The 16,997-nt window shown below is 40.0% G+C and overlaps 1 protein-coding gene across 8 annotated transcripts in view; it reads left to right on the forward strand.

The window, feature by feature from the left end:
- The window catches only part of klhl29 (kelch-like family member 29), a 380,738-nt gene that overhangs the window by 229,344 nt on the left and 134,397 nt on the right, over nucleotides 1–16,997 (forward strand). For all 8 annotated transcript variants that reach the window (XM_088089183.1, XM_088089186.1, XM_042503866.2 and 5 more), the window contains 2 exons: nucleotides 7,122–7,260; nucleotides 16,243–16,439. In XM_088089183.1, the coding sequence (XP_087945309.1) occupies nucleotides 7,122–7,260; nucleotides 16,243–16,439 (336 nt within the window). The remainder of the gene's footprint in view (nucleotides 1–7,121; nucleotides 7,261–16,242; nucleotides 16,440–16,997) is intronic.

The following is a 16,997-nucleotide window of genomic DNA, read 5'->3' on the forward strand; positions in this document are numbered from 1 at the left end:
GTAATTTTTGTGGAAATTGTAACGTATTTTAAAAAAGATAAATATTAAATGATAATTTGAATTTTAATGTAATTTTAAACTTCAGTGTCATTTATTCAATGTTTTAATTAATTTTGGTGTCATTACCATGAAATACAAACAAATTAATTGAAATTGTGAATATATTTAATAAGTATTTGTATTTGGTCTTTAATGGGATTTGGGTTATAAAAAATAATAAAAAATAATTATGAAATAAAAAATGTATTGGTTAAAAATAATTCAAAACACTGCATGCATTACTGAAAAATAAGCAGTAAAGGAAACCAAAATAAACCAAAATAAATAATCTAATTGAATTCATTTTTGTTAATCATCATTATCTTTTTAGGGATTTTTTTCAGAAACAGACACGCTCAGAAAATATTAGTATATGAACTGTTTTACAGCTTTATCATGTAGTCGCTGTGAAGTCATTTCATTTTCGTATGTGGTGTGGAAAATGATCACTGCTTCAGTCATACTGTGGTGTCCTCCAAGCTTAAGAAAGCCATTATGGCCGAGTTGTACATTGAATTATTGATCAGCTAGCATGGTTTGTTCTGGGTAATTAAGCCGCGAGTGTTGCTGGGAATTGATTGTCGAAAGTTTAAAAGAGAACAAAAAGGTCAGAGTGAACACATCAGCGTCCTTTCTGCTGCACAACACAAAATGTCATCCAACTGGATAGAGATATTTGGTCAATTTTGTGTTTACTTGTGCTGCAGAAAATCCAAGATTCAGCAGACGAGATAAGAAGGAAAACAAGAGTGATAAGGAAAGTAATCCTTAAATGGAGTAGAAAATTGACTTTTTGCTACATTAACTGTACATATAATACATGCTGCCTGTCTTCAGTAACAGACTTTAATCCTCTTATTGATTTATTTTTATTTACCCTCTTTGGCTCATTTATTATTTAATTTTTTAATTGCTGAAATTTTGATTCATCAAAAGCCAGGGTATTTTCAAGGAGGGGTTGGGCTGTCTTTTTAATACTCATCTGACATGTATTGTATTTTTTCATTTTTTAAAATTAATTTACCCCTCTTCTTGATCTGTAATTTTAAAAATCGCATCTCAATATGAAAAAATAATGCCTTAGAAATCAAAAAATTAAAGGGAGATGAATTATGATGGCATACATTTAAACACAAAATATCTGAAAATTCACTCCTTTTTGTTGCCAGAATTTTATATCAATGTTTGTGAATATAAATTTACATTTAAAGACTATTTTAGACATTTCCTCAGCAAGAGAAAATAAAAATTATATGTTGTATTGTCACAAAAGAGTAAGAGTCAAATACTGACTGTCACTCTTTGTACCACAAATGGACCCAAAATAAAATAATAAATTAATGAAATCAAAATTAATTAATTAAATAAATAAATAAAATTAAATAAAATGGGGATTCAAAATAGATAGAAAAGTAAACAAATATATATGTCCTGTAAACAAAGATATTGAATCCACACATACACGTAGAGACTATGGAGAGATTCTGGTTTCCCTTCAATGTCTTTCTAATACTTATTCACACGATATCAGGTCTAATATTTGAGACGTACACTAAACATTTTTCTAATAAAATTATTTTCTAGGGTCCCAGTTTAAAAGTCACTCACTCCAATACATAAATATTACAAGTATATAGACATTTATAATGTTTGCCGTTGACTTTTTCACATATTGCACACAACAGTTCAGGCAAGTTACTCCGAAAAATCCAGAAAATATTATCAGCTTATGAATCTCAGTTTTCGTGTCAACACAAAATGGTGGGTGTACTGTACAGGGGTGCATGTAACATACATGTAGAACCCTAAAATGGCTCCAAATTGAGCAACCAATGGCGTGCTGTGTCGCCCTTTTACAGCAGCCTACCACAGCGACTTACTACACCTTACAGTACGGACGCATGGCGCGCTGATAGGTTACTGGAAATCGCACCCGGGGCGTCCCATTGGCCGCGGCGCTCAGAGATGTTTGACAGTAGAGTTACTAGGCTGAACAGCAGAGCTGGCACCGGTTTAACCCCCTGTGCGGCGTTTCGACCAATCATGCGGCGCCAGCGCAGGGTGTTAATGTAATTGTGAACAGCTTAAAGGCAAGAAACTACCCAAGCACATTTCATCACTATTTGCAGGTCATGCCAAACCCCCTGTGAGGATTTCTCTGCACTTCTCACAAAACGTACCACTATTCTATCCGTCCGTTGCAGAACTTGACGGTCCTCAAGAGATTTTTTTCCTTTAACAGTATTGAGACGTTTGGTGCCTCAGAGCTGCCGTGGTCCCATTGAACATGGCTGTGCCTCACCACGCTCCATGCCAAACCCGAGAATGGGGACGTCATGTGCGGTTTCATGGTCCCCGGTGGTGATGAGTTGTTCCCCGAACCACCCCCGAGAAACCATAATTAGCTTTTCCATCAGGCATTCAGGTGTGTCTGCACGGCTCTGAGGGAGGCGGCCATTGTTTGCTGACATGTGGAGTTCCTTGTCAGCCCCCCCCCCCCCGCCAAACCCCAACTCTCACTTTCCCTATTCTCGGGGCAAATGGATGGTATGCGGTGTGGCTGATTGGAGGTGAGAGCCATATCGGTCGCTGGAGATTCACTAATGCAAACTCAAAACTACTGTGTATTCACTATTCACAGTCCATGCCCACACAGTAATCAGATAGCTGGCCAGCTGACAAGCAGCAGTGGAGTGGAATGTGGAGAGAGATGGATGAAAGACGAGCAAACGGCGGCCTTTGTGTTTGTGCGGCGCCCGCGAACCATTGCAGCTGTGCATCCAGCGCACATATTGTCAAAAATTGCATCTATTATTATTTCTCTCCCCATTTCAGCATGTTTAATAACCAGGTCATTTTCTTGCTGGCCATTACTTCCTCCATGCGATAACTCTGAAGGATGTGCCGCTCGGCGAAAAAGGCTTTTACCAAAGAGCACTCCTGAATTGCACCTTATTTGTCATGTGTCTTTATACTGTATAATTTCGGCTGGCGAATTAATTCTGAGCTGAGCCCCCAGTGTCAGTCAGCAGAATGGAGGGAGCTAAATGAGTGGATATTCCAGCCAAATAGAGGGGCAAGTGTCATTCCAGGTTAATTAAATCCCTGCTTTGAGTGCGCCGTGAACACAGACCTCTTTCAGGATGATAAAGACAAACTCCTTTATTTCAGCTCCGGTGTCGGCAATACAATCACAAATCTGATCAGTTTCCAAAATTTAATGGCCAGACGGCTGTGTGAAGCATTCATCCAAACACACGTGCACACCTTGCTTCCTACACGTGACATTACAGGCGAGACATTTTGACGTGACATAGTACATAAAGCACATGTGTTACCAATAACACTAATGGTGGCTGTGTTTTATTCAGGTTTTTTATTGATAGAGAGCCAGTGTGCTTGAATTAAAGCAGCTAAATGGAATCATAAAAGAAGTATTTCACTGTTAGAAATATTGTCTTTTCACAAAACTAGGCTGCAAATACAAATACTTGTGAAATTGGTGCTTCATGATAAGAGAAAACCGAAAAAAGAGATGTGGCGTTCACTTTTGCTAAAACAGAGGTGGGACCAAGTCAAAGTGGTGCTGCGTTTGAATGGCGGTATATTTACCCTGTTCTCAACAAGAGTCCATATAAACTTTGTGGTATGCATGACCTTGTAAGTGGAAATTTTCTCAGCTCAGAGTTCATGACATTGTGTTTGTGACTTAACATGTCGTAAAAACGAGTTCATAAGTTCAGTTTAAATGCAGCATCAGTCTTTGCACTCAAGTCCCAAGTCAGGACTGTCAAGTCAACACTAGTCATAACACTTGTTTTACCAAATGTAATGACATTTTACACCAAATTAACAATATAGTAGATTTACAGAAATTAGTCAGAAATCATGACTGCTTTTTGTAAAATTTGTATTTATTTGTTAAAATAAGTTTATGAGTTTTTATAAGTTTTTATGCAAGTAAAAATAAAAAACAAAAAACATAATTGTTTGTATATTTTTTCCAACCTCTGCCAAGTAATGAAATGTTAATTCTTCGTGGTTGTTTCCAGCCACTTGATTTGATGCTGTCCAATTGGTTCAAACAAAGTGGATCTGGGAAATAAAGTATTAACTTGCTGGGAATGCGAAGCGTTAATGTTAGGTGAAAGGCATGTAGAGCAGCACACATTAATTTACACATAGACAACTGAAACATAGAAATAAATAGACAAAGGGAATAAGGCACAGATAAAACAGTGCATTGCTGTTGGCAAACCTTAATGCTTTAAGTTCTTAGGTGCAGATGATATTTTTTGTCATGTTTCTTTGTGCTGAAAATACAGGAAACAGTATGGTGCCCCCTCCCTGTTCACAAACTCTCATATTACAGTTAAACAGCGCAATTAAATATGTCTCTGAAAACATTTTACATAAGAAATAGGTAACACAGGCACAGAATAATGGCTCATATTTTATCAGTGCTGCCTAGTTTTACCGTTTGATCTTAGTTTTTACAGCTTTCGTTTTCACTCTGCAGGAAACAGTATGGCACCCACTTCCTGTCCACAAACTCTTGTATTACGGCTTAATTGTACACTAAAACATGTAAGGTGAGATATAGGCAATATGGTAACATCATCTTGGTTTATATTTTAACAGCGCTGCTTAGTTTCACTGTTTGATCTTAGTTTTTTCAGCCTCGGTTTAACAACACAAAAAACACAACAGCGCCTGTTACTGTTCACAAACTCTCATATTACAGCTAAACAGTGCACTAAAATATGTTTCTGGAAAAATTTTAGGTAAGAACTTGGCAACACAGGTACAGAATCTTGGTTTATATTTGACCAGCACTGCTTTGTTTTACCATAGTCTTTTATTTTAAGTCTTTTATTACAACCAAACAGTGCACTAAAATATGTTTCTGAAGACACCGTAGTTTAGAAATAGGTGTTAAAATAATTGAATGTGTGTCTGTATTTGATCAGCACTGCCAATTTTCATTCACTGCTGGTAAAAAACTGCCAGTGCTGATCAAATGTAAAGTATCCATTTAATTTCATGATTTCTATCTTTCCTTCTCCTCCTGTTACAAGTCAAATTGTCTTCCTCGAGAAGTCTATCACCATGTTTGAGCAGGGATTGTGAAGGTAGCATGAGGACAAGTTTTAAGAAAAGTAACTGATCAAAGGAGGCTTTGCCTCCTTTCTTACCTAAACCGTTGTGTATCTCTCACTGTGGCTACAGTTTATCTCCCCCAGCATGAAACATGTGCCTTTATACAACGCTTTGTGCCAAATAGATGTTTACTGTGCCTCACAGCCTGCAGCCTCGATGAAATGCTCTGTTAATGCTAAGGCGACATTATGGAAGCCGGCTCCCTCTATAATCATAATGTACCACGCTATGATGTCTGTGTCTTATTATTTGGATCTCTCAGCGTTCCCTTTTTAGTGGAATTCTCGATAGGAGATTAACAAAGCTGCACTGTTGGTTATCCCTCCTAAGGCCGTAGAATAAGTTGTTAGTCTCCCGCTGGTTTTCACTCTCAGCATCCCCTCATGGTGCCTCATTAAGACTCTGAGAAACAGGCGCCCCCCGACCCAACGCTACAGTAAGGCCAGGCCCAACATGGTGCTACTACACCACATTATACAACTCGCTGTGCGGCGCGGCCTTCAACAGCACACTGCTTCGCTCCGAGCATGTTTTCTCCGATTGCGTTTTCGTCCCTGTTTTTCTTCTTTTCTTTGCAGCGTGGAATACAAGGCGTGTTGGTGGGGGTATTTTTCTTCCAGAGAGAGAGGCGGGTGTTGGGATTTGGGGATAAGCAGTTGTTTTCTCATTGAGCGACATTTGAAGGTCAACTCCTCGCCGAGTAGGGCACTTTGTGAGAAGCCAAAGAATTTTATTTCAGTATGAATAATGCATTGGCAGTCTCTGTTTTCAGCCCACATCTTTTTTAGACGCTTATTAATCTCATTCAGCTTCCCTTCATTGAAGTTCTGGCGCCGCAGTGTAAATTTACAGAAGTCAAACACAGCTAAACACGTGTCTTTTCTCATAATAGTCCTAGTTTTTGATCTCATTTATAGTTGCATTCAGTGCACGAGCATGCTGCAAATTCCTGGTTACAGTTAGAACAAAAGACAGGGATACTCAACTTGCTTTGCTTGGGGGCCACTTTTGCAAAATGACGGGAGGTCAGGGGCCATTGGCAGCAGATCCAATCATGTTTCTAGAATTCAAGGACATTTCTCAGAATTTTGGACTTTTCCAAAATTTTGGGACTTTTAAAGAAGTTGAGGACATTTCCAGGATTTAAGAATATTTGGGTAAATTTTAGGACGTTTCCAGGATTTTAGAATGTTGCCAGGGTTTTAGGACATTTTCAGAATTTATGACATTTCTGGGACATTTCTCATATTTGAGGATGTTTCTAGGATTTAACGACATTTTTAGGGTTGAAAGATGCTTCTAAAATTATAGGACATTTCTAGGATTTTAGGACACTTCTAAGATTTAAGGATGATCCTTTGATTTTAGGATGTTTCTCAAACTTCAGGAAATATTTAGGTTTTCAGAACATCAATACGGTTTAATATTGTCTGAAGGATTGTAGGACATTTGGGGCTTAGTTAGTTAAGTTAGTTAAGACATCTTTTTCGGGGGTGCGGGGATCCTCCACTGGCATTTTTTTTTAAATAAACAAGCTCTATTTTGATGCTTTTTTAAAACTCTTTGGCACCTTATGTGTACCTATCAGGGGCCAGATTTGTCCCACGGGCCGTAAGTTGAGTATCACTGACATTAGAGCTAATTATTTCCTTTTTACATGCACCCTTTCTGCACATATCCACATTTCTATATACTGTATATATACATCTCATTATGCCTTTGCTGAAATGTTTGGTCAAATCTGTCACTTTCTCTCTATCATACAATGATTGTTTCTAGCAATATTGTTTTCTGCAATCTGCACTTTCCAACACTTTGTTCTGTTTCTTGTTGTCATGCTATTGTTGCTCATGTATGTTCGCAAAGCGAAGCAATTCTAAACCCACATGTGGCGTTGTCTGTTTCTTTTTCTTGTTCTACAGAGATGTTGAAGGAGTTGAACCAACAGCGCAGAGCGAAAGAGTTTACAGACCTGAAAATTATTGTTGAAGGCAAAGAGTTTGAAGTCCACCAAAATGTTCTAGCTTCCTGCAGCTTGTATTTCAAGGACCTGGTGAAAAGGTTTGCCTTCGCTTTCCCTCCCACCAGCTGTTGATCCAATCTGTTCTTTTCATAGGGCGCATTTGTGTCGCTATTTTTTTTTCCCTTCCCCTCTCTCTCTTGCAGGTGTGTGAAGACTTTGGTTCCTAACACAGGGCCAGCAGCCATTCCTTCCTCTTCCCGCTCAAATGAATGTATCTGAAACTGGAGAGAAAAAAAAAACAAAACACACAAAAGGTCAACCCTCGTCATTACCTTTCCTCCCCATGTAGGGCAATTTAACCACATTTCCATTTTAATGAGCAGTGAAAATGTTCCATGACTGGGGATGTTTTAAAAATTCACCAAAGGGGCCAAAACAAAAGAATCACACATGCTACACATTGGGTGGTAATTCGCCAAAGCCACGCTGTCTTCTGTGGGATTTTTGTCTCCCGAGCTACCATATTTTTCTGTTGCTAATTCTTGACTTTTTTTTTTTTAAGTGCAAAAAAACAGGCTATTCATATGCTAATAAATCTTGGTTAGTGTAATAAAAAAGACATTTCAGAGTCATAAACAAAGGACAAAACAAAAGCACATCTAAGACAGCTTACTGAACCACCACTTTCACAGGTTAACACCACCCTTCACTAATGTATTCATTTGATGTGGATCTAAGTATTCCCCGACGATTCTGCCCTTCATACTCCATATTTTTTTCTTTTTCTCGGGCTGTTTTGTTTCCGTGGGTGCCTGTCTGCATACTAGTGTGTGTGTGTGTGTGTGTGTGTGTGTGTGTGTGTGTGTGTGTGTGTGTGTGTGTGTGTGTGTGTGTGTGTGTGTGTGTGTCAGCTGCAGACCTTTTTAGTTTCTCTAGATATGTGTGTGCTTAAGTCTGATAGCGCAAGTATGTCTTTTTTTTTTTTGATCTGCCTTGTTTCCCGGGAAGGGAATACCAAAAATTCCCTAATGTCCTCATCCTTACTTCAAATCCTTGCAGGTGTTTTCGGCTTGATTGAGAGTCCCCTGGACCCAAAGTTGTTTTTGCCGCCTTGGTGTTGTTTGTGTGTGTGTGTGTGTGTGTGTGTGTGTGTGTGTGTGTGTGTGTGTGTGTGTGTGTTTGTTCTCGCTTGCATGGCTAAGGATAAAGTGGCAAAGACAAAGACAGAAAGAAGCCTGAAAAAAATGCCCTTAGGGAAGTTTGCCACTTTGCCCCGCAGCCACGCCGCCGCCGCCGCCGAGAGCTCATCAGAGAGCCGAGAGCTGCTTATCAGCCGCCGCGGCCTCCTCACTCGCCACCGATACACTTGTTCCTCCTGAATGGGAGTGGAGTGAGGAAAGAGGTAGAAAAAGCCACACTGTGTCTGTTCCAGGGCCACTCATCTCCGTGACAGCTACACTCGTACACACCCCATGAATAAAAAAGAGAGACCGAGTCTTCCTTTAACCTTGACAATAGCAGAGAAGCTTCCTGAGAGACTGGAGCGACTTTGGAGCGAACTGAAGCCCCCATGCTGGTCAACCTGTCTGTCAGATTGTCTCGTCTGCGCCTCTTATCCGGGACGATCATTCAAAGACGAGGGCCCCTAAAAAGACAGCGGAGCTCCCAGAGGAGCGGGGCTGAATTTCATCTGCCGGCTGCCGCCTGATTTTTCTTGTTTAATTTGACAGTTTAATAGAGCAAATTCTCATTAATCGGTTAATTAATTGTAAAACCAGTTTGATATATTGTCATAAAGCTGTCGCTTTTTCACGAGAATACGTCTAAAAGAGAAATCTCCACACTAGAGAATATCTAATGAATTTGTTATACTAATTGTTAATTTCGTAAGACGTCTTTGGTGTGATGTAATGAAGTCAGCATTATGCTAACGCGACACCGGTGTTGATTCTACGAGGCGTGTGGCACCTTATGGAAATGAGAGCTGCGTGACAAGACGGCAGTGACAAGTTGAAAAGAGAAAGGAGCAAAAACAAAAGTTAGATCGCACAGAAAGTACAGCGGTGGCGTCATTAGACCTGTGCATCTGAGGCCTTACCCCAATGTTTTATTGATAGCCTAAATCTAAACACATATATAGTTTCAAAAATAAGATTGGTTATCAGAGGGGGGCGGGTTCCCAAAAAACCAAATATTTTTCCTTGAGGCTCCCTGCGTGAAGCGTTCATCACACATGATTTGTTCAAGGACCGTCACAAATTTGAAAATCCAACAATAATTGCTATTTTTACCATTTCTGGCTATGATAAATGGTGTGATTTTGGTGATTTGAAAGTCCTTTTTTCTTAAAAAAAAAAAACCCAAAACACAGAACTTTTAAAAGAGAAAAACAAAATCACCAAAATTTGTTTTAAAAAAAAAACATTGAAAAATTACAAAAAATTATCAAAAATATTGCAGGGAAAAAAATAAATAAAAACAAATTTAAAAAGAAAAAATAATCACCAAAAATTTTAAAAGAAAAGAAAAAAATATCTGTGCATGTTTTCTTTAAAAATCGGCTAGAAAATAAATACAACATTGGATGCCCCTCCCTGAAGCCAAAATAACAACAATGGTCCCTCCCCATTGCTTAAAAAAATATTTGACATGCCTCCCCCTTTTTGCACCACCCCCTCCCCTCTCATAAAAAAAGGAACAGTCCCTAACAATGATTAAAAAAAGCTTTAGATCTTATAATCTGTCTAACCTTGTACTTGACCAAATGTACTTAGTTTTAACAAAAATACAGACTATTTGAACTCATGTCAATAAATGTTTAATGAGAGCCAAAGTGTTTCTACTCTGCAGTGATAACTAACAACCACTAATATTTTTAACATCATAATTCATGATTGAAGTAAAAACAAAAAGTTAATCAAAAGTAGGATGACCCCCCTACAGAGGTCCGGGCCCCCGATGTCCTTAAATCCTAGAGACGCCCCTGTAGCGCAGTAAAAATCCTTTGTACTCGCTGCTTTGAGGCATTTGTAAGCTCGGTCAGAGAGGAGCAAAGAGTTTGTCATTGAGTTACGGCCTCCCGTGTGCAGCTCAGGTCACTCTCTCGCTGCAGCTGGAATTGTGCTGAGGCTTCACGTGGCCCGCTACTGTCCACGTCTTTTACGAGGTCAAATAAAAGAGAGCGAGAGACTTCATATGCGCTCCCGCCCACCATTTCCTCGCCCATCTCATTCAGGAGGCTCTCACTGCCATTCAGCACCCCCCCCCCCCTCCCCACGTCAGCTCGCTATAAACCAACCACGCCGTGCATGTGCGTGCAGTATGTGCTCGAGAAAAATGTGTGCGAATGTACTCTGCGTTTTTTTACGGCGCGCGGTGTGTCCGTGCGCGTAGGATGCAAGGACATAATTCTCGTGTGTTATCCAGGCAGGCTGCCATTAGTCTGAGGGAAAGTAGAGATGTGATACAGGAGGGTGAGGGAGTGCACGTTGCAGTTATTTTTCCCAGCCCACACACACACACACACACACACACACAGAGAGCCAATGATTCGTTCAAGAAATTAAAGGCCTAATTGGCAAATAGCCGGAATTTAGCAGCACAAAATAAGGAGGCAATTATCGAAAATTGCTTGAAAAAAATTGTAAATGTTCTTTTCGGAGGGTTTGCCTCAGTCTCCACACTCTTTCCAAATTTTGAAAGAAAATTTTAAAACTGTGTTTATAGCAAAATCTCCCTTTTTTTTCAATGTGCTGCTCCTCTTACCGCCCTCACCTCAAGTGTTCATTCAAACTGCCATCTCACACCACGACACCTGAAAGATGTAATGCGGCGCCGAAAATGTGCGCACACGTCTGCCCTCGCCCCCCGCGCCCAAAAACCTATTACCCTACCCTTTAAAGGGCCGATGCACAGAGCAGGGAGACAGATCATCTCCGGTAATTCCATTTTACCCCTCAGGATTTTCCAATAAGTGTGCTCTGCAGGCATTTAATTTATGGCCTCTGCATCTCCAGCGCCACAGTAATGTAAAAAGCCCTGAATCTATGAGCAGCCCTGACACATGCTTTCACGCCGTGTGTTTCTCTGCCTCCCTGTCCACCCGTGAGCTCTACATGCCTGTGAGTCAGAGGGGGTTATGGGTACAGAGCCGTGTTGAACGTCGCAGCTGAGCCCTGAGTGCACCTGTTCAGCCCTCTGCTGCTGCGTTCAGCCCGAGGGGAAAGCAGGACACTAGAGTACGCCCCGCAGATTTCAATCAGCAGCGTTGTTCTGAGATTTAAAGGGTCACTTCACCCAAATTATTCCCACTTACTTTTAGTGATATCTAGTCATGCAGATAGTTTTTTGTCAAAGTTTTGAGATAATTGTGTTTATTCTGCCCATAAAGTGGAAGTGAATGCACTTTTTTGAGCTGTGCTGCTCACAATGCTGAAAAACAACCCCAGTGTTTTTTTCCTAACTTTGGGCCTCATGCAAGAATATTTTTGTATTCTCACTAAAGATCTTTTTTTTCTTTTTCTTCATTTGATTGTTCCAAATCTGATTCACAAAACTTCTAAACTGCTGTAAATTACTGTTTTTCTGTTAATTGGATTTGATTATTTTTATAATCAACATTCCTAAATTGCCATATAAGCAGTGGTGTAGTGCGAGTGGTGAAGTGGGTAAACTCCCATATATGTTTTTCAGGAGCATTTTCAGTGATAGGTGGGTGTACTCTCCAACCCTTTTTAAACTTTCTTTCCTTTTGATTTTCTCATGATTTTGAGGCTCTAATCTCAGAAATTCCTGACTTTATTTCACAAATGAACGATTTTAAAGTCTCAAAGCATATTTGACTTATTCTTCATTAATTTGTCTTCTTTTTTCCTCACAAATTTACCACTTAAACTTTAGAAAATATCCATGTTTTTTCCCTACTTTTTCTTGTTTGCTCATTTGATTGATCCAAATCTGATTCGCAAAACTTTCCAATCTGCACAAACTGCTGTAAATTGCTGTTTTTCTGTTTATGAGATTTGATTATTGGTATGATCAACATTCTTAAATTGCTATATAAGCAGTGGTGTAGTGCGCGTTGGTGAAGTAGGTATACTTCCCTTTATATTTCAGTGGCTTTTGGGTGATGGGTGGGTACACGCTCCACTACATTACTGCACAGAAGGCTGCTCGTTGCACATCATATGACGCTGTTTCATTCACAGCTTAGTTTTTTTCTCATCCAGGGGTAAAAATAAGCATCTCAGGCTGCAGAACTTCAGCTCTTGCTGTCAGAAATCAGCAGATAACAAAAGATTAACACATTAAGCATTGTCAGAAAATTTGGAATATTTCCACTGATTCCTACAGCGAGTCATCAGAAATCATTGTCAAACCTCTCATTAAATTGTCAAGCCATGTGCAAGATGATACAGTGAACAGAATACAGATTTTATGTGTCGATTTTGGTGAATTTAGACTCCAAATTCAATCGAGTTATGTTCTTATATTTCTCTCTACTTGTGAAGAAAGACATATCCCTTCATGACTTGTATGGCAAAAACATTTTAAGTGCCAGAAAATTAGTGAATATGATAAGTGCTCTTAATCAGCTTTTATGTGCATCTTTAGAGCAGTTTGTGAGAGTGTTTCTTCTATGAGGCTCAGTGTCGCGATTATTAAAAAAATATCCTCTCAACAGTTTTAATAGGAAGTATTTCTTTAACTGAAAGTACTTTTACAGAAAACCAGGACATCAGGGCCACTTTAGCTAAAAAAAAGAATTAATTTAAGAAATAGTAATAACAATAATTAAATGAAATTAAGGAGCTGAGGTAGAGGTGTAAAATACAGAGGGGAAAAAAAACTTCACAGTTTCCAAGATTACAGTCATCAAAATCAGACATTAAAATTTAATAACACTTTAACTTTAACACAAATTTAAAAACCTTTTTTCTTTCTTCTCTTTTTTTTTATTACATTTGGGGTTTTAATCTCAGAAATTCCTGACATCAAAGAATAATTTTACTTATTTCTTGTTAATTTGTGATTTGTTTTCTTAAAATTCACCACTTAAATTTGAGAGAATATAGATGTTTTTTTCTTGTAAATTTACTATATAATAATCCATTGTTTTTTCTCATACATTTGTGGTTTTTCTCTTGCATGTTTACCACTTTATCTTTGAATAATTTCATTTTTTCCCCTTCAAATACACAACAGTAATCTCTTGAATTTCGATTTTTTTGGGGGACTGTTAACCCCCTCTTTCCGGTTCAGTTTTTTTGTCTGCCTACAATGGCCCTTATGCATCATTGTAGGAAATAGATGTTGCTAAATGTGACGCTGTGAGCAGCTCAAATACAATCAGAGATGGATTTCCCAAACATTCACTTACTGCACAGATAGATATCACTAAAGGTGGGTTATAAAATGCATTTTTAGTCCATTAAAGTGACTCTCTAATTGTAAAGCAGTGAGATCCCAGAAGTATCAAAGCAGCACTTGCAGTTGCTTCTTTTCCCATTTTTCCGTCACCCGTCCTCCAAATAAACTTCTGTTTCCAAGTTAAGTTTTCGTATCAAGAGTTCTGCCACTCCAATGTCCACGCTCAGTTTTTCCTCCCTCACGCTGATGGCCCTGTGTTCACACTTGGACGGAGGTTCGGGCTTTTAAACTCTCCACCTGTCACCCTGTCCTTTTTTTGTCCTTCAGAGCGTCTGACACAAACTGGACTCGTTCCAGCCAGATAGCCTTGAAGCCTCCCCGTATCAAACCTGCAGCTGAACTGAACGCCGTGGCCTCGATACCAAAAAGCAAACACAAGCAGAACGCCATAAAGCCGGCACATTTAGTTTGTTTATTTTTATAATTTATTTCTGATTTATGTTGTGACGGGACTTGTAAATGGAGGCCATTTTTAGCCCCAGACAGCGCCGGCTTTGCATTTGAATAAGCGTCTATCTTAACACATCCTGCTCGTGTTCGTACTTCCACAGAATAGATGGTCTTGTAAGAACAAGCTAAATGTATTCCCTGTAAAATGGGTTTTTTTTAGGTTGAAGGATGTATTAGGAAGTGTGTGCGTGTGTGTGTGTGTGTGTGTGTGTGTGTGTGTGTGTGTGTGTGTGTGTGTGTGTGTGTGTGTGTGTGTGTGTGTGTGTGTGTGTGTGTGTGCGTGCAGCTCCCCTCCTCCCTCTCCGCCTCTGCTCACCACCATTTTGACAGTCTCTGCTGATTTTAAGACTTCCTCTTGAATAAGTGGTGCATTTTTCACAAACAAATTTCTTTGCCTGAGTGTGCCCATCCTTTTTTTTCCCCCTTCTTCTTCTTCTTCCTCCTCCTCGCCCTACAGTATCTCTCCTCCTCTGTCTCTCCTGTCCTCCCTCTCTTCCCACTATTTAAATTCAAGTCTGCAATCAGACGCAGCATAAATATCCACCTCTTTTAGACGCTCCGGAAAAAAGTCATTTCCATAACATAAGTGCTCAGACAAAACAAACTGCCACTCGAGGCCGGTTCCTATTGCACTAATTGAGCAGGTTGATGAGCATGCTCTTCTTTTATTTTTAGCTCTTTTTCCCCCCTTTCCTTTTCCCTCTTTTCTCCCCCTCCTCCATCACTTTAACCCTGAACGACACTTCCCCTCTTCCCTTCTTTTCTGTCTTTACTACCTGCCCCCCACTGCAGGGCTTTGTGCGGGGAAAAAGGGCAATAACACTATGTGGCTTTTTGCTTTGCAGGAGGAAAAAGAGTAACTGCCTTTCCAGCCAATGTCCATCCAGAGACAAATGTCTTTTTATTTTATTTTTTTTGGATGTCCTTCTCCCCCCCTCTCACCTCCTGAGTGCGCTTCAAATGACGACTAATGTCTCAGTTCATACACTACAGGCTACTGATGAGTATTGCAGCGGGGACAGAGGCTCTGTTTAGGTGTGATGGTGGATTTTTTTTTTTTTTTTCGGGTGGCGGTGGGCGGGGATATCTCTTGATTTAAAAGAACCAAGGCACAGTCATGGAACAACCCAACCCCTCCCTCCGAAGGATGGCTGCTGGCTCCCCTGTGGAAGAACCCGTCTCGCCCTGCCTCCCCCTTTTTTCCTTTTTGCTTCCTCCTCATCGCCTCACACGCTCTCCTCTCTCATCTCCAACTCTAACCATTTTTTGTCTACCTGTCTCATCTTGTTTGTTTTGCCGTCTTGTGTCTCACTGACTGTTTGTCATGATTTCTAGTCCGACAAACTGCAAGAGAAAAAAGGGGAAAGAGGCGCGCGCACTCAGAGAAACGGAGCGTTATCAATGCCATGAGTGACACACGCAAACAGCCTCCATCCATCTTAATGTAGGCTGCTTTTCATATAGCTGCAGAGACGTAGTAGCGTGGCCACGCGTCCTGCAGCACTTTGATTCCATTTATTTCGCCCTTGAGTGGATTATTGTTCCACATGGGACATTAAACATGGGTGGCGAGGTGTTATTTAACGCTCCCCGGGGGGATCCTGCATGTGGACTAATCTCTGCCATTTGATCCCGGTGACGTCTCCTCGCACATCTCAGGCTCGGAGTTACGGAGGGAGATCATATTCTGTTTAATTTGCTCACACAAGCACTCCTGACACTCCTGTCACCACGCCAGGAGTGGACACTCTGCACATTTTTACCCAGCATACCTCACATGTCCCCGTATGAACTGTCACTTTCTTTCTCTCTGTCTTCTGTCCTCATCCCATGTATGCATGTCCACCCCGAAAAACTATGCATACATGAAAACACACTGTACGCATGCCTGTTGAAACAAAGCAATAACTTTTGTTTGCCTAATCTTCGTTCAGAGAGGACGTTTTGTTTCAGATGCAGCCATTTAGTTGCAAATAGCCTCGTAGAAAAGTAGAAAGTTCCTGTCCCTTTTTTCACTTTACGTTGTTATTGTGTAATGATTATTTTCTCCCCACTCTCGTACTGGCCCAGGTGTGTTATGGGTGTTGTGTTGTAGCATATCTGTGTCCCTGTCCTCCTTTTTTCTTCTTTTTTTTTTTGTTAATATTTTTTCATTTTTTTATCCCCTAACTCGCTTCTCTCTGCCATGATTGGTTGATCAGGTCATCGGGGGAGACGAGGAGCAGCGAGACGCTGGAGCTGACCATGAGCAACATCAGCGCCGACGTGCTGGAGCAGCTGCTCGAGTTCGTGTACACGGGGTCGCTGGTCATCGACTCGGCCAACGCCAAGACGCTGCTGGAGGCCGCCAACAAATTCCAGTTCAACACATTCTGTAAAGTCTGTGTCTCCTTCCTAGGTAAGAAAACACGAGGGGTTCCTGTGTGTGTGTGTGTGTGTGTGTGTGTGTGTGTGTGTGTGTGTGTGTGTGTGTGTGTGTGTGTGTACAACAAAAGCACTTTGCTATATTTTTGAGTTTTTTTGTTTTCCAAATTTGTGATTTTAATGTCAGAAATTCCTGATTTCGCATCCGATTTTATGACTTTTTATGTTTTTTGTGTCACACATTTGTGTAAATCAACAACTTCAACCTCAGAGAATATCCTTTTTTTTCTATTATATTTCTGATTTTTTTTTGTCAGAAATTTCTGGCTTTTCCAAATGTATGAATATATAGAATTTTTTTTTAAAATGTAAATTAGTCATTATTTTTCTTGTAATTTTACAACCTTTAAATCAGTAATATAGATTAGGTTTTTTTTCCATAAATATGTGACTTAATCTAAGAAATGTCATACTTTTCCTCCCAAATTTGGCACTTCATTGGAGAGTATATGTTTTTTGATGCAAATTTGTTGCTCTCTCTCTCACAAATTTACAGCTTTAACCAAACAATAGTTAAAACTGAAAAGTGTAA

The sequence above is a fragment of the Plectropomus leopardus genome, chromosome 16, assembly GCF_026936395.1.
Source record: "Plectropomus leopardus strain MGB_pleo_1.0 chromosome 16, ASM2693639v1, whole genome shotgun sequence".
Lineage (NCBI taxonomy): Eukaryota > Metazoa > Chordata > Actinopteri > Perciformes > Serranidae > Plectropomus > Plectropomus leopardus.